Source organism: Podarcis filfolensis (assembly GCF_964270895.1).
Source record: "Podarcis filfolensis genome assembly, chromosome: 3".
Taxonomy (NCBI): Eukaryota; Metazoa; Chordata; class Lepidosauria; order Squamata; family Lacertidae; genus Podarcis; species Podarcis filfolensis.
In genome coordinates, this window is record NC_139606.1 from 66,020,875 (window position 1) to 66,042,951 (window position 22,077).

At 44.2% G+C, this 22,077-nt stretch overlaps 1 protein-coding gene and 1 long non-coding RNA gene across 2 annotated transcripts in view; one reads left to right on the forward strand and one right to left on the reverse strand.

The window, feature by feature from the left end:
* The window catches only part of LOC310760100, a 142,176-nt gene that overhangs the window by 2,055 nt on the left and 118,044 nt on the right, over nucleotides 1-22,077 (forward strand). The window lies entirely within an intron of this gene.
* On the reverse strand, nucleotides 581-12,014 carry LRP11 (LDL receptor related protein 11). The gene is made up of 8 exons (XM_083607978.1): nucleotides 11,102-12,014; nucleotides 8,673-8,830; nucleotides 7,768-7,909; nucleotides 7,175-7,300; nucleotides 6,669-6,872; nucleotides 5,545-5,715; nucleotides 5,092-5,193; nucleotides 581-2,393 (listed from the first exon to the last, which is right to left on the reverse strand). Exons 1-8 carry the CDS (start codon nucleotides 11,637-11,639, stop codon nucleotides 2,239-2,241), a joined length of 1,596 nt encoding a protein of 531 aa, XP_083464104.1. The 5' UTR covers nucleotides 11,640-12,014; the 3' UTR covers nucleotides 581-2,238.

A 22,077-nucleotide genomic window follows, 5' to 3' on the forward strand; every position in this document is an offset into this window, starting at 1 on the left:
CTCACATTCAGCAGTAAAGCCCAGCCCCAGGCAGCAGGTTTTAGAACCCAACTAGGCATGATGAGGCCATCTTTTGTGTGTCTGGCCAGTTTGCATATAAAGCAGAAACTGGGTGAGGGGCTGAGCTAATGAAATGCAGGAGATCAATTATATGCTAAGAATAAAAAGAGCCCTGGCTACCTCTCTTCTCCTTAGTCGGTTTCTCCAGAACCCTTCCTCTGTTCTCAGCTCTGACACTGACTCCTTTTACTATTTAAGACACAACTTCTTATTATAATGGGACAGAAATGTGAAAGGAATGCATGTGCAGTTATCACAGACTAGACCACTTGTATGGTCCCTTCCAACTCTAATTCTATGTATGTATCTGAAGAAGTGTGCATGCACACGAAAGCTCATACCAAGAACTAACTTAGTTGGTCTTTAAGGTGCTACTGGAGGGAAATTTTTTTTTTTTTTGTAATTCTATGGTTCTAGAAGTGGTTCTATAGTTCCACTGTTTTGCAACAATACAGAACCCTGCTAACATAGATTTTTGTTTACATAGTTACTGAAAGGAAAACAAGTATTTTGCAAGGTATTAAGAATAAAATAGGTTTATTATCTCTTAGTTTACATTATCAGGTTGGGACATTGGCAATGTAGAGGTCTGCGGTAGGATTCAAAGTTGTAAGTTCGTTAGAATAAGAGAGACATACAGAATCATTGCATGCCTTTTCTGCATTGATTTGTACCTGGGTCCTCAGATGGGAACTTCTTTGCACAGATGGATAAAGAGGAGGGTTCACACACAAAAACTGATACACAGACTACAAACTTTACTGTATAACGAACACTTCCGACAATTCAGTCATACATTGAATTCATCAGACGACGGGATGAGCTTTAAAATTGATGCAGCTACTGAAACTTTAACTTCGCTGTGAGGGTCCAATTAGCAAGAATCTTTCAAGCTCCATGAAAGCAGGCAGCGTTGTATCAATAGCAGCAATAGGATGTGTTGCTGAACATATGGCCTAGTCCATATCTGTAGCACAATGAGGTGGCAGAGTCCTGAGCTATTAGCATAGAGTGTACAACTTCAGACTGCTGGGGATGCTATCATCTTTTTGATCTTCAGTTTAAAGCGGGGGATAATGCTGCTCATTGCCCATGATAAAGAGATTGCTTGAAGGGTGGGAATCCTCACTGTGTTTAGAAAAATAGCATAGCAGAGGGCAGTTTCCCCTACGGTCCTTCTGCTTGTGCTGCTAGGTTTGTTTTTGTGTAACGGAACACTAAAACATCTCTCTTCCCTTTTCCACTGTCTGAAGTGATACAAGCCACTCATACCACTTTAAGATCCAAGTACTTCATTTTGCTGCCTGTATAGACCAAGCCTAATGTTTCACCTTGGGAAACTCTGCACTTTAACAGGGTGGCTTGTAAATAATCCCATGCCTGTGAGAAGTAAGAAGCAAACCCAGGCAAGTAGGTGAGTAGAAAAATATGCTTCTATTTGAACCAATCTTGAAGTGATAATAGTGCCATGTTATTTTAAAATAAAGTAAAATAAAATGCTGGTTTTAAAGTAGTAAATAAATATCCTTTCTGTAAAAGGAAGCTAAAGAAAGATCATTTATGTCAAAGGAATCTAATTTCTCACCTAAGGGCAGATGCAGAGAGCCAACACAACAGGAAATAGATGTGTCTAGGATCTTATATGACTGCTATATTTTTCCATGCCCTGACCTGTGCCATCCCTTGGGACATGGGAGTGGTGCAGCAATGTGGATCATCAGCCACCCAGAAACCAATATTCAAAGTGGTGCTGTAACACTGCATGATGCTTCTTTGCAAAACAGAACTGAGTGAGTATTATGGATTACAAGGAGAGGGCAGTTCTTGGAGAACATGGCATTTCATCCATCGCAGGGCTAACTCCAGCCACATTACCTTAGATATGGCAGTATTTTCATGGGACTGAACCGATACACAACCCAGTAAGATGGAATTTGACTTATTGACAAGCACAGGATAGTCCTAGAGCTCTGGCAGAGGGAAGCCAGTCTGTCTGCTGGTGCAGCTACAAACATCTCTACCGCTGATGTTAGAAAGAATCTTTTAGAAGGTGGCTGCTGCATTTTCTCTTGAAACATGAGTTTTTACTTTTTTAAAAAAAAGAGGAAAGTGTAAGATGCAAGAGGCACACTTTTTTTGAGGAAAGCTCAAGGAAAGGGAAGTCACCTGAACCCTGCTTTAGAGATACATCCCATTTATGAGGTAATCGGATTCCTCAGACATCAGGGGCCGAGCTTTCTTAAGTTTCTGTCTCACTAACCGAAGTCGGCAAGCTACCATGAGCAGCAGCATAGCGGTGATGGCCAGCCCAAGAGCCAGAGGGAGGACAGCACCTTTGAAAGGGAAAGAAAAGAGCAGTTAAACAATGTTAACACCAGAACTAATCAAGAATGTGCTATATAAAGCCAAATTAACAACAACAACAACAACAACAACAATTCACCAGCATGTTAGTGTATATTTCTTCTAATACATACATTTTGTATGCTATTTTGCTGAATATACATTTCCCCCCCCAAGAGATTTCCCCCCTAATAGTTTTGTACCTTATTTTTCCTAACTAGCGTTTTTGGTTTTGCATACTTTCCCCCTAATATTCATAGTTTTGGGTTGGAGAGATGCACCACAAAACTTGGAGAAGTGTGAATTTCAAAAGACAGCTGTCTTGTGGTTTGTGTGTTGCTTTGGGAACTGCAAAACACGTAGGTTTGCATTAAAATGTGAAATGAACCAAATTTATCTTTCATCCCTAATGTCAACCCACTTAAAAACATTCAACACCAGTTGCTGTCCCAATTACTAGAAAAGGATTTTCTTAAAAAGTTAACAGATAATGCTTGGTCTCCAGTAAAACAATTCCAAGTTTTGCAAGAGTGCCTTGCAGGTATGATGCCCAGTGCTGGGGTTTAAAGGAAAGGTGCCTTTGAAGAGCCAGGCAGCTACTTTGAATTGTAACAGTGCTTTTCTCCCCTTGGGCACAAAAACGTAACTTTTGCCTAGTGAAACTGTTTTAAAACAACCTTGCCATTGAGACTCTGTTGCAATATTACCAGATGGTTGTCTATGTCACTTTGATAAACAGAATGCTGTTTACTGTCTGAGCATGCACCTAGATAAAGCTTAGGCCAGTTTTCAACACATTTCTTTTTTATTTGCCATGGCTGCAAGTTACATCAGAATTTTGACTTTATATCTGATCATGAAAATTGGATCCTCTACTTCTAGAAAAGAAATGTGACCATATGAAAGTTAGTGCTTAGGGCTATCAACACTGCAAACAGCTGTACCTACAATAAGGAAAACAGTGTTGCAGATTTCTCTCTCCTTGCCTTCACTCTGAAAAATATGGGCACACAACCTCCAAGCTGAAGGCTGATCTCCCCCTGTGTTCCTCCCCATTCTGAGCATCCTGCATGTTTAGCTGCTCAAACTGCCCCTTTTTTCTTATAATAGTAACACTTGCTTTACGCTTTTTGCATACTGGATAAGCTTGCAGGCTTTGGCATGGACGCAGTACCCATGAGAACTGTTCAAAGCTGGCATTTGCTGCAAACTGGAAGAACAGGTTTTCCCTGAGGTCAATAGGAGGGAGAAGACTGCGTGTCTAAAATGCAGCGCATATGCTTCTGCAGTGTGGTTGTGCAAAAATTACGGTATGTAAGTCCGTATGCACCCTCACACAGTGGTAATTACCAGGAAATAAGCCCACCAAATTCTAGTGCCAAATTGTGGGATCGTACAGGGCGCCATATTACAAAAGATTCCTATTCCATTGCTGGAATAGAAGGTCTGATCTGGAGCAGGATCCCCCTGTTGGAGATAGGGGAGTTTTAACCCTCTTCCCCCAACTATGGTCCTGATCTGGATCAGCCCCAGCCCCCCCCCCCATATCTTCAATTTGCATACAACAATAACGGCACTGAAATGAGTGCGAGCTTTCCCCCAACGCAAACTGCAGGTGCAGTATTCCAGATCCAGATTGGGACAACTGTGAATAAACCACTCTTACCTATCCTAGGGTCCCAATTTGGACTGAGGGTCCTGGCCTGGCAATTTATGTAAAAACAACAACGAGAGCCTGCACATAAAGGCACAGGTATGGAATTAGCATAACATGTAGTTTTGCCCTGAGATATTGGCACAGCCAGCCTGGCAGCCTTGATGCCAGGCTTTCTAGAGGCAAGCCAGACACAAAGAGAGTGGCTGGGCAAAGCAGGGTGTCTCTCTGGCATAGGATGGGCTTCTTAGTGTGCCTGCTTCTGAGGAAGAAGAGTGTACACAGCCTGATGCAAAGATACAGTCCCACCAGAGTAGGTGGAAATGAAAACAAGATGCAAGCCATTGGCTGTTGTGCTAGAAGTCCTTGACAGGTTTAAAACCAATCTGTGGTCTTCAGACTAGCTAAAAAGAAAAAGTAAAGGACCCCTGGACAGTTACATCCAGTCGAAGGTGACTTTCACGCCAAAGGAGCTGGTGTTCGTCCACAGACAGCTTTCCGGGTCATGTGGCCAGCAGGACTAAACCACTTCTGGTGCAATGGAACACTGTGACGGAAACCAGAGCGCACGGAAATGCCGTTTACCTTCCCGCCGCAGCGGTATCTATTTATCTACTTGCACTCTGATGCGCTTTCAAACTGCTAGGTTGGCAGGAGCTGGGACAGAGCAATGGGAGTTCACTCTGTCGTGGTGATTTGAACCACCAATCTTCTGACTGGCAAGCCCAAGGGGCTCAGTGTTTTAGACCACAGTGCCACCCATATCAGACTAACTACAACAACAAATCCAAGAAGCAAAGGAAGCTTAGGCAGGGGTATATGGACATGCTGACCCAATCCAGGAGATAACCATCATGCAGGGATGTTATTCCTGTAGTTTGTGATTAATTGATGATGCAAGCTGTTAAGATTGTATCGTTAAGGCATTTTGTTTTGTTTCTAATCAATCCCATCCTGCACATTAATGGGAATTAAAATGTTCAATGACACCTAACTCTCTGAGGGTTAGTTTAAAAATACAGCATTGTAATTACCTGCTTCTGGAACCGGATGGCTCTTTTCGATGGGAGTGCCCTTTAACACCACAATGTTATTTTCATTTTTATAATCTGTGTCTTTCCCTGAGGTTTTAGAGTCTGTAAATATGGAGCAGGATATATAGCTATAAGTCATATTCCATATACATAACAAATCATTTGCTTTACAGTCTGCCCTCCCTTCTATGTTTTTTTCAGTAACTACAGCACATAGAGTGCTGTCATCGAGCAGAAGCATAGGGGCTCCTCTTCATCATCTCATAACAGGCTGCAGATGCATTAGTATTGTTCCTGGCTGCCACTGCAAATTTCCTGTCTTCTAATAAGAGGATTATTCAAGCAGCTCCTGGGATTTCAAGGGGCTTATTCTGAGCTAAAAAAACAAGAGATTCTGCAGTTATGTTGTACTGCAATATTCCCCGCTTCTAAAAAAAAGTGACTGATTATTACCATGAGCTTTTACACATTCAGCAAGGCAGTCTGATTCTTGAAGGAAGTTGTTTTCATTGCCTTTGCAGCCGCCATAGACGAAATGTATGCAAGTGCCAGAAAAAGCATCAAAATGCCAGCGAGGGAAATGGCCATTGCAGGGGCCAGCAGCAGGAGGCACCAAGCACAGCTCTGCGATTAAAGCAGGAAAAAGAAGCTATAAACATTATGTCTTCTAAAACATCTAAAAATAAGCCAGGGTTTAGCTTTTCTAAAGTTTGGTACTTACTGCATTAAGTATGTGATTTAATGGTTGTCACTATTTTAGAACACTTCAGTTTCTTAACTACGAAACTGATGGATTTTGTTTTTGCTTTAACATGCCTGACTACTTCTGCTCTTTCCGCATCAGTGGCTAGAACTGTGTCCATCTCACATTATTAATTGAATCACAGGCAGAAAAGGCAAAAGAGTAATTTGCACGCAAAAGTAATCGGCTACGGAGACCATATGGCACCTATTAGAGCCAGATGCTGGGTGAAATGTGTATTGGAATATATGTGTATTGGAATATGCAGCAAAATGGTAAGAGGTATAGGCTCAGGGTCATTTTGACAACCTTTCCCGTGTCCAAGATGAAGGTGTAGCATGTTACACGAGCCAAGGAAGACTTTCTATGTAGACCCTGCCACTCTGAATCTTGTGCAACACTGTGAGGTTTGATTATTCAGACATGCGGAATACAGCTCTAAATTTGCACATGACACTAAGAGCTATCAGAATTAACCAGGGTGAGAACACTTTCTTACTCATAGAATACACAATGATAAATACTTCCATGTATTTGTGGGAGGGAAAACAGTGATTCTATGATCAGGCTCAGAACACGCAACATTTTCTTCAAATTTAATTGATATCAATGGGCTTAAGTGTATTTAATTCTGCACCGGAGGGTGGTCTTTATTTTTGCCCAAGTTAGTCTTGCAAGTACAGGTGCTTAGCAACATAGCATTGCCTGTATTGGTTATAAGTTCTTAGGAAGAGGCATACTGAGAACTATACTAATGCTGCAAAACATGACATCAAACTTGCACTGTGGTGGCAGTGTGCTAATTTCAGAGATATTTAAGGTATATTCATTATACCTGGCATTAACCCAGTAATTTGTTTCTTTGGTCCCTGAGAGGATGATTTGTTGATCTTGTCTGCATCAGATGCTTGATTGCTTACAGTAGTTTTCTGGGTGATTTCAAATGCAAGTTCCTTGTTGACATCATTAGTTTGTCCAATGCTGTTTTGCTGGATGAAGCTAGTGGCTGGGTGAGTTATTGTCTTTTGTCCTGAAGTAACTGAATAAATTAAAACACAGACATTGTCTTTATGGGGTGTGTGTGTATATGTTGTTTAAACACTCAAATAATCAGATGACTGACACTGAGAATGCTCTTTCAAAGGAGCTCACTTGCAATGCTGATCAGGAGATTGCTGGTGACAGCAAGCCCCATTTAAATTTTCCATCTGCAGGTGTGGTTTGAATTCAAACCCCTCCTGTCAACAGACATTTTTCCTCTGCGAGTCTGTAGAGGAAAAAGGTCCATTTGAAGGTGCATAAGTAAAAGATGCGTGAAAACTCAGTGTGCTGTTTACTCACATTTCTGACAAAAAGCTTCATCAGACCCATCCAGACACTGCTCTTCTCCATCACAGGCATAGGTGATATCAATGCAGCAACCATCATCGCAGAGGAACTGGTAGCGCGAACATACCCCAAAACATCCTGTAACAAACCAACTCTCAAGTTACATGAAAAGAGAACCACTAAACTGAGTTGTTTAAAACTGGAAATGCTGGAATGGGAGTTACAGAAACTATACATTACGAGATTATTATACTGCCCTTCACCAAAAACGGTTTAATAAATAAATAAATAAATAAATAAATAAATAAATTCTAAAGCCACTTACAAGCCTACTTTGGCATTGTGGCATATAAATGAAATAATGATAATGATAGCAGCAACAACATAATACATAATAAAAGCATTAAGATAGCTCTTAATGGCACAGCCTTCCCTCCCCTCATCATTAGAGAGTAAGCTCTGTCAATTTCATAATTATGGGCAATATCAACATTGCACACGTGTAAGTTTGCTTGTGCGATGAGACTTCTCAATCTCTTCTTCAGTTCAAAGTGCTTGACAGATACCATGCGGTTGCAAAAATATTATTTCAACCATTTTCTCACCTAACATGGAGTGACCCACTGGAAGTACGGTCACTGAGACATTATCTGAGCTTCTTTGGCCAGCTGTGTCTGTCACGGTCAGCTCCAGCATGTATTTCCCTTCTTGCAAATGAGAGAGCTTCAGAGTTCCAGGTTGTGGTACCTGTCCCAAAGAAACCAAGGCATTAATTAACCAAGTCCTGCTCCTCACACCCTTGCTATTTTATAGTAACACAGTCAAAAGCCTGCAGAATGCTACTGAATGAAGCCAACATCCATGCTTTGACACAAGCACAGACCTGAAAGTCTGCCAAGCAGCTGATAAGAATATATATATAGAGAGAGACTGAAATTGGAAACAGTGAGTAGTGGTAGTGTAAAAACGTAGTAAAGCATCAGCATATTGGACCAGTGCTCTTTTGGTAGCAATGAGCACAGGCCCAGAAAATAAATATTTGACCATAAGAAGTGCAGTGGTATCCTAAGAGTAAATTAAAAAAATAAACATAAAATTGATCAACCCATTTCAACTTCTTCCTTCTTAATGAAGATTTCATGCCAACTGCAGGGCTAAATAATAAACCCAAACAGCAGGATTCCAAATACGATAATAGTATACACATATTCATTCCCTTATGCATAATATGAGGAAGGAATGTTTGCAAGGCATGTTCATTTAAGGCTTAATGCCCATATTCGTAATATATTTGTAATATATACATACAGTATATGTATATGTGTAGAAACCCAATTTCCTGACAAATACCAGCTTTGAGAAATGAATATCAACTAAACAGTCTACAGTCTCTAAAACATCTCATTATGGGTTTTATCTGATTGCACTCTGAAAAGTTCACATTGTTATTTTTACAATACCAGGACCAAATTTAGCAAATAATTAACTTGCACTACAAAGTTATAGGTACCTTCATATCAACTGAAGGGGCACCTTGAAGCAGTCTCCACTCATACTGTATGATTCCATGGTCATCTCTACTTTCTCGGCCATCTAGAATCACCCAGTTAACGGGCAACTGAAGCATAATGTCTTTCCCTGCCTTGCTGAGAGGAGGCTCATCAGCTTCTAAATACAAGAAAAGCAATCCGGTTACTAAAAGGAAAGAGAGCACACATCCCTGGCAAGTTTTGAGTTCTCTTCTGGCACACAAGTGCCTTCACAGAAACACACCTGGATGGTGAAGGCACAGCACTGTGAGATGGGAAAGAGAAGGGAGGCAGGCATACTCATTGGACTGGAAGGAGAGGACTGAGAAGGCCACACAGAGATCCTACTCAGTTTTCATGCAGCCTTCATGGAACTTTTGAGGGCTCTCAATGCCCCTTTTTCTGGGGAAGCTGCTGCCACAGCCTCCCAAGGGGGGAAAATCCTCACTCTTTAATGGACAAACATAGAAGTCACTTGGTGCTGGTCCCTTGCCAGTCTGAGCAGAGGTGCAGTTGTTGCTGCAGCAGTTCACTTCTCCTCTTTCCCATTCCCTAGCTCTCTCTGCTAGTGAATGCAATAAACTTGTTGAAGAATAGAAGCAGAGGCATGGACCTCTCAGTCCAGGCAAGTTTCTCTCCCTGGTTTTTACCAACTTAAAAAGAAAGAAAATAGACAGCTTGCCTGAGAGTACTCACATTTTTCTCTAGAACCTAAAGACCTTGGCTCTTACGTCTGAAAACTGGCTGTGGTTCACACCAGTCTTGTGAAAAAAACCACTCAGCTCATAATCAAGGCATTCTTGTCTTCTCAGCACTAGCATGCTTAAACTGCAACCTTCCATTTACTTGTAAGAGAGCAAATATCTTCTGTAAGTAATGCAAAATGAGTTGCAATAACCTTCTTGTGCTCTGAAAATGAAGGTAGGAAAGTGCCCTTCCCCAAATGCCCAAAGCTGCATGCATTTGCATGTTTGGAACTGCCAGACTTGCGTGTTCATGCCACTTCACTCATCACAGGATTTCTATGTGTAGAAATTGACAAATTGTCCAGACAAAGATTGTAACATCTGAAGATTCTGCATGAGCAATGTTCCTACATATAAAGCAGTGATTCACTGCAGATCCTCAGTGTCTGCACATCATGACTGTCGTGTTTATAATGTGTTAATTTCTACATGGAAGTGCCTTGCGGAGAAGCAAGTGAGTCATGCTTCTGTAAGGGCTGCCGCCAATGACACAGACACTGTGTCATTCTCACCTGAGTGGGCAGAGAGTCTTTGACTGGGAGCTGCTTGACACCAATGCAAAAGCACTGCGGCTACGTGTTGAGGAAGGAAATTCATGCATGCCTTTGTGTGTTCATGAAGGACCTTAACAATACATTGGGTGGTATTCAACTAAGTTTTAGTCTGAGTAGACCCACTGAAATGAATGAATATGGCTAAGGTAGGCTCCTTAATTTCAACAGCTCCACTCTGAGTAAAACTTAGTTGAATATCAGAGAGTGATATTGAACTAAATCCTACTTGGAGCAGATCCAGTGAAATCCAAGGACACTTATTTCAATGGGTCTCCTCTAAATATATCTTAGTTCAGGGGTAGCCAAGGTGGTGCCCACCAGATGTTGTTAGATTCATCAGCCCCAGCCAGCATGGGTGATGGGAGTTGTAGTCCAGCAACATCCAGAGGATGTCATGTTGCTTACCCCTGACTCAGCTGGATATTACCCACAGAACTGAGAGAGGAGAGAAGTGAGCGACACTTTTGCCACTTTGTCAGCTTTATGTATACTTTTCGAACAAGAGAAGAGGTTGGGCCGAGAAGGAAAGAAGAGAAGGAGAATCCCACTATCTTGCTCGCCACCCACCACTACATAGGCCTGTAATAAGGACACGGAGATGTTGTGAACCGCCCTGTGATCTGCAGGTGAAGGGTGGTATACCAAATAAATAAATAATCAATCAATCAATCAATCAATCAATCAATCAAGGAGGCCCAGGCAGAAAAAGGGTATGGCACAAAGATGCACTCTGCCTGCCTGAAGCATAGTGGGTGCCTACATAATATATACTGTGCAAAGATTCGTCTCACTCCATCTATGGGGTCACCATAGGAGAAAGAGCTGTCCTCTTTCTGCCCCCCGCCCCAACCGGCCCCTTCGTCTCCGCCGGCGACAGAAGCTCTAGTATGTAAACAAGGCCACCCTGTAGCGACTGCCATTTCCTTCCTGGTACAAGTCTAAGGTGAGCACCAACAGCCTTAAACCGCTCCGTTTCCAAGAGCCTCCCGGGCCCCCCCAAAGCGCCTCCTCCCCACGCCCCCAACCAAGTGCCGGTCTCAGAGCGCTCACTGAACCAACAAACCCAACAGGCCCCAGGGCGGCTGCCACGGACGGAAGGCCCCTTCTTACCCGGGGCGGGCGGGCGGCTGCTGGGCTCCAGGCCGTAGCTGCTGTAGCCGCGCTGCGGGGAAAAGAGGCAGACGGCGCGGCCGCGGTAGGTGCAGTTGAAGAGGTAGCAGCGCAGCGCGGCGGGCGACTGCTGCGGCTGCTGCACGACGGCCAGGGTGCATCGGGCTTCGGCGCAGCAGGCGTCCAGGCACTGCCTAGGCCCCGCCACCGAGCCCGGCGAGTCGAGGAAGGTGGCTCCCGCCGCGATGGAGTCCTTGGTGCGGATGATGGTGTCGGGCCTGGCTGAGAAGAAGCCCGACGGCTCGCCGTTGCCCCCGCGGCAGCGGCCTGCTGCCACCTCCGCCAGCTCGTTGCCTCCGCCGCCGCCGCCCGGGGGCTCCTGCTGCAGCAGCTGGCGGCGGAACTCCTCCAGCAGCGACTCGACCCCGGACCCCGCAGCCGGCGACCGGAGCTGCCCCGACGCCCACGCCGGCAGCGGCAAGAGCAGCAGCCAGAGGAAGAGAGGCAGGCCCGTCGGGCCGGGCACCTGCGCAGCCATGGCTCCGAGAGGGCCGCAGCGAGGCCGGCCAGGGAGAGAGCCGAGGGGACGCTGGGTGGGCAGGCGGAGAGCCCCGCCGCTACCAGAGCCGCCCAGGAGGCGGCGGCGAAGGGCGCCCCATGGTGGCCCCTCCCCGCGCCAGCCGGGGACGCGGAGGGAACAGGCCGGCTCCGATCAGCACCACCGAGCGCTGGACAGCTCCGAGGCGCACTCTGGCGCCGCCTCCTCCGAGCCTCCGCCCGCGCGCGGAAGGCGGAGGGCAATCCGAGGAAAGCTCCGCCCAGCGACCGTCGATCCCGGCTCCCTCTTTCTCCGCTACGCCGTATGTTTCACGTCCGAAGGCGGGATTGTTTGGAGATGCGGATTTGCTTATGCGCGAGAGCCGGCCGGGTATAAACGGCAAGTGGGATTGGCTGCTCTCGAATCACGCGCTTTGGTGCTTAATCTGCCCGGTTCCAAATGGATCGCTGGCTTTGTGCACGCAACAAGCTGGCATGCTTCCAAAGGAGAACAAACTGAGTCTCCAAAAACCTTCCAAAACTGCATTAAGCGATATTTGATTTATTAATTTTTTGTTTAACGAACCTTGCATCCACAGATGCTAAGGGTAGTACAGAACACAATGTAAACATAGGACAGAACACCCATAAACACCTCTTGCAACAAATGGAGTCAATGGGCTCATGGGCGTAGCTAGGATTTTTGTTAGGGACAGGACTTTGTTAAGGGGGGGGGGGCAGAACCAACGTGATTGGTCAGTTAGTTAAGTATTTCTAGTGTTTTACTTGATCTGGGGGTGGGTGGGCAGCTGCTCCCCTCTGTCCCTCCTTGGCTTTAAAGTATAAGAAGAAATTCCTCACTACATAATTAATTCACCGCCAGCTGTCTTAATACTCGCCCTATGTTGTACTCCTGGTCATTTGTAACTGAGGATGAGATAGTTAGAGTTATGGGACTCAAGTCTGCAAGCAGGATCCCTAGGTAATAGAGAATGGAAATGCCAGTGGTCCATCCTCTACAAACCATTTTGACTATCCAAAATGCCTGTGCATTGATAGAATGGATGGTCTTATTCATTCACTCCTTTTATAATGTAATGGAGCACTCAATTATGTGAACTTTGAAATGTCTATTATTGTCAATTGGCATTAAAAAATTTAAACTTTTATCCGAGTTAGTCCATGCTTCTCTTAGAATAGGGAAAACAGCATCTGAATTTATACATGTGATAGAAGTTTATTAGACTAAACAAGCACCCCAGATGAAGCAATTTTAAAACATTTCTGAATGATACAGAGCAATAAACCTCTGAAGGTAGCCATCACTGCTTCTTTCCTTTCATGCATCTCTTCCATTTAGTTCAAAATAATCTATCAAGAAGCCAAATGCCCATCTTGCACTTTCCCCCCTGCAGTACTTGACAATAGTAACAGCAAAGAACACAGAGAAGATCTTCTTCTTTAGCAATGACTCATAGCCAAGTAAGATTGTCTTCCGTGAACACAGTCTTAACAGTGTGTCTGTAAGTGACTGTGGAGGCCAATTCTGGATCCACATGTCCTTCCACAGTGGGGACGTAGGTTTCTGGGAGGGAGTTGATCATGGTGAGGGTTTGCCAAATGTGCTTGTTTCTTCTTTAAGCCCTGAGTTCATGCTGCTTTAAAGTCCATGACACCTTTGGTAAAGGTTGTTCTCCAATTGGAGCCCTCGCAAGCCAGTATTTCCCAGTTATCAGTGCTTATACTACATTTTTTAAGATTTGCCTTGAGAGCATCTTTAAACCTCTTTTGTTGTCCACCAGTATTTCACTTTCCATTCTTAAGTTGGGAATAGAGTAGTTGCTTTGGAAGACGATATAATCAGGCATCTGAACACCATGACCAGTCCAATGAAGTTGATGCTGAAGAATCATCCTAGTGTTTATTGGTTTGGTATCCAATAGTTTGTTCACAGGCTGCAATAAAATAAGATAACAGATAGTTAGATGCTGGGATGCTTTTACTATGTAAATGCTTTCTGTACCTATGAATGAGTGCTCTTGGTAGATTGGTAGACTAACAAGATCCCCTTTTCCTTGCCACCTATAGCATCCTTTCCTGACTTGGCATTCAATGCATGGAAGTCAGGGTGGGGATAGAAGTTGCCCTGCTTTGAAGATGTGAGTGCCCAAGAGCCTTGCAACCCATCTATTGGTTGCAGCCTTTTTCTTTCAGACAAGCATGGGAGCAGGGGTGTACCTAGGGGTTGGCCAGGTGAGGCCCCACCGAGGGAGCAGGCGCAGTGGGTGCAAAAATCATTCCTCTCCATTCTGGCTTGGAGTGTCTAGGAGCCTGCCTGCCTGTCCATGCACTCAGACAGATAGACCAATGGAGGAGGAGGAGGGGAGGTAGAGCAGAGCAGACCTGACCCTGATGGCTGTAGAGGGTCATTGGCAGAGAGTAAAAGGCAATGAAAAGCAAACTTTTTGAGTTTCTGCTCCATGGTCTCTCTTGGCTTTGGAGGTGCTGATACAGCTCCTTCCCAAGGGTGCAAGGGAACCTAGGTACCTTCCTAGGTACCTTCTTAGCCTCTGCATGGAAGATGGTGTTCTTTTTTCAATGCTGTTGTTGTAACAGCTTTCTTGGACTCTGTGTGTGTATGAGAGAGAGAGAACTCAGACTTCGTGCGTTCTGAGTGATTTCTGAGTTAGGGGCAGAGTAGGGCTTGATCTGATCAACAAAATAATATTTGAAATTCTTGGAAATTCATTTCCTGATTAAACTAGCACTCCAAAACCCCTTAATACCCAATTCTGCCAGGCTCACTCGGTCTCCTAATGGTGGTTGCCTGAGAGTTTTCACCTCTGAGACGGTGACATCACAAATGGTTAGAGAAGGGGCTAAGCTTTCCTAACTGTGAATATGTATGTAATTATGCACAATCAGATGGACTTCTATAAAGAGAGTAATTTTAGGTTTTCTTCAGAAGGTGGCAGCAGCTTACTACTTATTACAACAGACGTCTTGGGTGTGGGTTATTAAGATATCTGTCCCATCTTTCTGTATTAATTGTTGACTGATATTGTAGAATGAATAAAACATATACATAAACCAGATTGCTTATCAGCTCAGTGGTTAGGTAAATTATTCATTGTCTGGCTCAAAATTCAGTTTTTTCAGAGGGATGTTAAAAGGGAATGAGAATGTAGAGCAAACTGCTGTTAATGTAATCTGTATAGAAATTCTCAAAAATCCTCGTTATGATTCATTAGGCTGCTGGCTTGAGTATTCTGTAAAAATGTTGCTGTTATAATCTAACTTCCACCTCCATCACTGGAATGTGCTCAGATTTATAATACAAATTGTAGGAGGAATTCTTTCTACCATGGCAGATTCCTATGACACAGATAAGAAGTTGAATATAGGCAATCCTTGTTTTGCGTGAGGGTTGTGTTCAGGACCCCCGTTTGTGTTGGCGGAGCACACATAAGCCCGCCCCGCCCCGCCCCTTTTTGTGACGTCTTTATGAGATTTTGTGGCTACTTCCAGATTCATTGCTGCGCATTCCTGCATTATTGTGCATCATTCCGACATGCCTAAATCAGTTGTTCTACTTCAGAGCTACAGTAGAATAGTATCAAAGTGTGTGTGTTCAGTTACAAGTTATACAGGCCCTTTTGATGAAACAAACCACGACAACTCAGTTTAACAAAACCATGTAACCAGAATTGCTGTGTTCTAGCCTGATTAGACCAATGCAACTTTTTAAAAAATTAATCGTTTGGTATCCAGATCATACACTCTTACTAAATACTATGGCCAGACTATGCATTTGGTATAACAGGAAAATTACAGGGTTTTTAGATAAGTGACTTTAATCTCATAAGCTCCTGCGCAAATGCAGGAATCACTGTAGCTTTCTTCTCCTACATATTAACTGACAGTGTGATACAAATACAGAAAACAAGACATGTTGTGTTAGAAAGCACCGAGTAGTTCAGCCTGGATTATCTACACAGGCACAAATCTGGAGATTGTACATTAGATTTGTGGCAACGTACAGCCAAGCAAGGAGTGGTCTGTATAGGGTCACTCATTAATCTATTTTACATTTGCTACACCTTGATGGGATTCAGCTTACAAATTGCTGCATCCAACATCTGATTCAAGTTAAGAAAGGTGTTGGCACCTGGGTATCTCATGGAGGACCCAGAACCTTTGCTGCTTCCCCTTCTTGCTAAGTCAGAGTCCTCAGAGTAAATTAGTCAGGCTGAATCTCAACCAGGGTTGGGGAACCTGCAGCCCTTTGGATGTTGCTGGACTCCAGCTCCCATCATGCTGCACCATTGGCTAAACTGGAGTTCAGCAGCATCTGGGGCTCTAAATTGCATGGAATGGGAAAAGCTAGAAGCTTGTAGCAGAGGATTGTTCCTCTTTCAGTTTCCACTTCTTCTCTTCAACCCTGTGTGCCCTTGTTAGGTCTGGGTGGTGATGAAATCAAGAAAATTTACTATTATTAGCTTCAGACTTAAGAGGTGTCTGGCAAGCTCAGAGATGCCAAGAACAGTTATACATGTAGGTAGTAAGTTAGCAGAAAGGATTCATTCACTTTGGGGTTTGAACCCCAAAGTGGATGAATCTCATTAAATCTATTTTTTAAAAAGCTTCACAGTACAGCTCTGCTGAGGTTTTAAAAACTACAGGCAGGAAAAAAACCCTCCTAATTTGTCTTCAAAATATTGCAAGCTAATTTGAATATAAAGCAACACAAAAATAACATCTCCCTAACCTTCAGCAGTTATAGCAGAAGCCCCCTCTTCAGATTTAGATAATTGCTTCACAAATAGCAATAAGCTGTCACAGGTGCATGACATTCATTTATATAAAATATTGTCAATTAAGTGTTTTTTTTATATCAGTCTGGATTATTTCTAAGGCTGTCTCTGGCCTTGAGTGCAAGTGGCACACACACAATCAGATTCTCTCTCTCTCTCTCTCTCTCTCTCTCTCTCTCTCTCCCCCTCCCCTTTAGCCTTCCTAATATGAATTAAATCAGAGAAAACTGTGCAGAAGCAGTGTTTCCATTCCTGCTCCACCCCCCATATAGATTCTCTTCACCAACTACTTTTTTTTTAAAAAAAGCCAATTGTATGATATATTTTACTATATAGAGTGTGCGAGAGTGCAGAGATTGTTTCTCTGCCCAGATACTGCATAATTGACTGCACAGCGTTCGGTAGACACCACGTGGTATAAAAGATGAGTACAGCGAGGAACTGGTGCCAGGAGAAATCCCTCAAATCTTGTTTTTTTAAAAAAGCAAATGGCAAACGGAAAAAAAGCAATTTATTTGAAGGGTTTATCTTTTAATTTGTCTGTGGCTTTAGGGAGAAATTCACCCAGGACAGTGAATGGCCCTGTCATGCCAAAGTACCTCATGCAAGTACCTGCTGAGAAGGTGGCCTCTGCTGAGTGAATGCGAGAACCGCAGGACAAGTAGGTCACAACTGATCGGTAGCAAGACAAACTTGGCACATGCAGATATGACTAAAATGGGGTCATGACCGTTCTCCTGTCAACCGGAGGGTGCCCTTTGCATGGACGCTTGCAGCACCCCATCCCTGAGACAACGGCAGAAGTTCCTGGTCCACCTCCCCATGTCACAGCCCTTTGAGGTTCCCACCAAACCTCAGTTCTAATGAACCTATCTGTGGCAGGGGAAGGCAGAGCTCTTTGTGTAGTTAAAATGGGTAGATCCTACCTGATAGCGCGCGGCTTCACCTCCCCTCCCCTCCCTTTGTTTAATGCTCTTTTATTACAGGTTAACTTCTTTTACAGGTATGCAGGCGCTGCTACAGTCTTAGGATGGTTGCTGTTAAGGGACCAGGAAGGAATTTCCCCGCATTGGCAGGTTTCACCTTCCCCGTAGCAGATGCCACAACTTTAGTTTTAGGCCTTGGGTGCAATCCTTTAGTTTATCTTCCCTAAATGTGTGTGTGTGGGGGGGTTTGAAGCGGTGATGCCCCCCCCCCGGCGGCTGTGATTCCAGGGTTCTCCGTTAAAGGGACTAAGTTGGAGGGGAGTCACTGACCATACGTTGAAAGGTTGTCGGTGCACTCCCCAGTGTTGTGGTGAAATGGGGGTGGACACTCTGCTAAACAAATGTCTTCCAGAGCCAGCCCACTTCCCAGACAGACCTGATTACCCTGATGTGCCCCAGATCCCCGGCTGGGGACTGGGAGGGATACGCGCCCAATGGTCTTCCTACATCTGAAAGTTTAAATAAAGTTGTGGCCAGTTTAATCCCATAACATGTTGTCATGAGTCATTCATTTCTTCTGGGTGGCTCTTGGGGTTGGGGGTCTCCACCTGGGCATGCAAAGCACACATATCCCACAACAACATAATAATGGGGAACTACTCCCTTTCCTTATTGCTATGACTGTGTCTTCTTCATAACTCTAGAGTCACTGGGAGACTGGGACCCAATTTTGCTGGAGCACACCCTGGTTTCTGAAAGTGAGGATCTGTCTCCTGAGGTCTTTGGGCTCTTCCGGCTTACAATAAATATAGCAGGATATTGCCATGCCTAATATTGTGGGGATGATAGTTAAGGAGAGGAAGGAGTCGGAAAGAATGTGGAGGGGGGATAGTGAAGAAAGGAGATAATAAAGGAGGAAGAGAGATGGATAGAGAGGAGATGACATGGGGCATTCTTTCCTCCATGTCCGGGTCAATGATTCCAGCAAGGACAACTTTATCTGTGATGCTGTAATACAGAAGTCTAAGCTGCAATACCTGGAAACAGAAGCAAGACAGTCCTGTACTTCCATTCTCTCTGAGAGACACATTATTCTCCATCCCTGACAGGTTGTGATCACTAGGAATGGATACACCTCTGGGGAGCACATTTTCTCATCCACCTTCTGTTATCTTCTTTCTTTCCCAACATCACTCTGATCCCTTTATTTAAAGTTATCACTCTTGAAATCTGTTGCTTTATGATAATCATTTCCCTTTGTTCACAGGAACTTTTAATCTTCCTTTGCTCTGTCTGATTTTTGTGATCTTTCCCCACAGCCCTTACAATTCTAACCAAGAGTATTTGAGCTTTTCCCCCACTCCCTAACAAAATGTGAGACAAATAATGAATAACCCTGAAATGCAGCAAAGGGAATCTTTCTATACATCTTCTCTCTGAAAATTCAGGTGGTGCAATTAAAGTTGATTTGGTGCTCTAGCATGTCAACCCCCCCCCCAAAAAAAACCTACCCAGACTGTTTTGCAACAAAAAAGTGACAACAATATGCACTGGAAAGTGCAGGATAGCAATTGCTTGATGCAACATCATATAACTGTATTTTATATTAAACAAGGAACAATACATCATCGTTCTTGGTAGCACAGGTGTTAGACTGCACTGAAATTGTGCTGCCATAACAGGTTTTTTTTTGGGGGGGGGGGATATTCCACAGATACCACAATATGCCTGTACCACCTACTCTCACATGAAATTCTCTTCAAGTGATCAGATAGGAATGCCAAAGTGACAGATTTATAACACAGAAAGCACTTTCTTTTGGAACCCCAGCTTCAACATAACTTGTTAAAAAATATCCCAGGATGGCTTCAGGCTTACAAAAACACAAAGAGCCTGAGAAAGCCTTGGGGACTGGGGCTGGGGGTGGGTAGCTAGATTGACTCTCAAGTCCGATCCATGCAGCAGTGGATATCAGCACAAACTGATATGGAGAGGAATCTGACAGCTAGCAAATTGATGCAAACATAATGTGGGTCTGATAATATGGGTACTGCAAGAGGTTTAAGAAAGCACAAGGGGTGCAGGTTAGTATTGCAAATGGGTTGCTGAGATATCATGGATGGTTCACTGACAACAATAAAAAAACCTCATCAGTTTTTCCATTAAAAGAATTAATCCAGATTAAATTGGAGAGGAGGAGGAACACAGGCTGGCATTTTGATGACAACAAGGGTGTGTGGATGCTGCAAAGAACTTTCAGGCATAAGGAGCACCCACCCCACAATCAAAACCCACCTGAAAGTGCCTATGGTTGTCAGGGACTGTGCAGATGAAGAGGAGTGGTGGAGACCACCTCCCCTGGGGCCTCCCAGAGAGGAGGAAGGGGCAGATAACATAGATCTACAGGACTGGTTCGACCCCGGGCACACCCCAGAGGAAGAAGAAGAGGGAAGAAGTTGGGAAGTAATGGGAGGTGAGGAGCTGGGTAGTATTGAGAACGCAGGGCCCAAGCAGTAGCTGACGGACACAGTGTCTCTGGAGAGTCTCCCAGAACCCATCCCCGCCCCTAAAACCAGGCGCTCACTGAGAATAGCAGAGCAGAGGGCGTAAAGGCAGCGGACCCTTAGCAACTGTAGAAGAGGGGAGGAGTCTGATTAATAGGGGAGTATGGAGAAGGGGCGCACGGAGCTTCACTTGGAGCAACGTTAGATACTGAAAAGTCTTGGTTGTCTTGCCTTGGCATCTGGAATAATAATAAAAAGGAATAAAAAGCCTGTGTTTTCTCTGTCTCTCTGCTTTCCTGGGCAATCAGCCAGGAGCCATCGACAGCACCCTGACAATGGTGTTCATTGGAAGTTGCTTTATACTGAGTCAGACCATTGGCCCATCTAGCTGAGCATTGTCTATGCAGACTGGCAGCAGCTCTCCAGGCATAGGAGCCAACTCCTACAGGCCAAGGTCCCTTTGGCCCGCCAATAAAATATTTGAGGGGTCTGCCCGACAGTTGATTGACATTGCCATTCAAATGATGTGTGTGAGCCACGTCTTGTGATCTATTATGCAGAGTGGAGCTTACCTGGGCCCCCCAATATTTTCTCCAGGGTTTGAACCCAGAGCCGTAGCTAGGTGATCTTGCGCCGTTGGCAGAACCATCCAGATTGTGGCCCCTAGCAGCAGACAAACTAGCTCTTCTTTCCACCTCTCCTCCAATCCCCCCCTTCCACCCATTCAACTCACCCGCTATTTAAAACCATTTCTTATGAGGCAATAATCAATATTTATATTTATGGACATATTTTTAGCCGATTTTGCACCCCCCATCGCCTGCACCCCTGGTGGGGGCCTGCCTCGCCATTCCCTAGCTACGGCCCTGTTTGAACCTGGGACCTTCTGCATGCAAATTGGAAGCTCTGCCCCTGAGCTCTTCCCTGCTTGTTCAATGGCTACAACTGAACCAGCTTGCACATTGGATATGATTGCTAGGTCCTCTCTATTTATCAGTGTTAGCTGCAAAACCTCAAATCTAGTATCCCATATGCCAGAGTTTGGGGCTGATTTGTGGTCTATATGCCTTCTTTTATAGTGATGTATACTGTGTAATCATTTAAAGCTTTGCTAGCTGTGTGTGTTGTTAGTCACATTTCTCTGAACTGTGGCCAGAAAAATCTTTATATGTTTTTATTCTAAATCAAGGTTTTCCCCCCCTTGAAATTTACTATTATGTTCTATCTGCGACTTTGAATGTATGAGAATGAGCCGTAATTGCAACACACGGCCACATTTTCCTCCAGTAAGAATAATTTGGAAGGAAAGGCATTTCTCTGGGCTTATCTCATGAAAACACGCCTACATTTCTACATGAAACAAAATAACAGTGGTCTTTCTTGTTCAGCTGACTCTTGCCAAATAATTAGATTACCGCTATCTCATTAGCATTGAAATGGCATCACCAAAGCACACAAAATGAATGTTTCTGTTCTTTTCCCAGAGGGAATTTGGTGCATATTTGCCATCATTGTTCAACCATTTGTTGCTGCTGTTCTGCATTGATTCACATGCCTGATTTCAGGGGCAAGGAAACAGTGTCCATCCAGTAGTTGTTATTGGACTACATCTGGCCAACCATCACCACTGGACATGCCAGCTGTGGATAATGTGAGTTGAGGTCCAGCAGCATCTTCAAGGGCATAGGTTCCCCACCCCTGCCTTATTTGCTAAAACTGATCATAGCCCAATGGCATGTACAGAAAGTCCTGCAACAGATGATCAGCTGCATGGTTTTGGCAATGCCAGTCTTTACCGTTGACATGACTGGGATCATTCCACACCTTTTCTCATTCTTCACTGTTCCACATGGTTGATGGAAGTAGAGGGTGGCCAGTGCAGTCATCATGCCTTGCTTTCCAAGGTTTCCCTATGTTTTCCATAGATGCTTTTTCTGGTGAAATTTCTACCTGGATATACTTCCAGTGGCAGATTTATATACTTCATGCATTGATTCTGGCCACATTTCAGAACAGACATTTATGTGTAAGTCCAGTTGAAATCAATGGGACTGGGGAGAGGGAGAGGGAGGGAGAGAGTTGGCTTCTTGTCTTTGTGGAAAAACATTCCCATAAACTTTCCTTTCCCAGCAAGCCAATTATAATATTTTGTTACTGGGAAATTTGAGCTGTGCATGCCCAGTTTGTGGTATGGA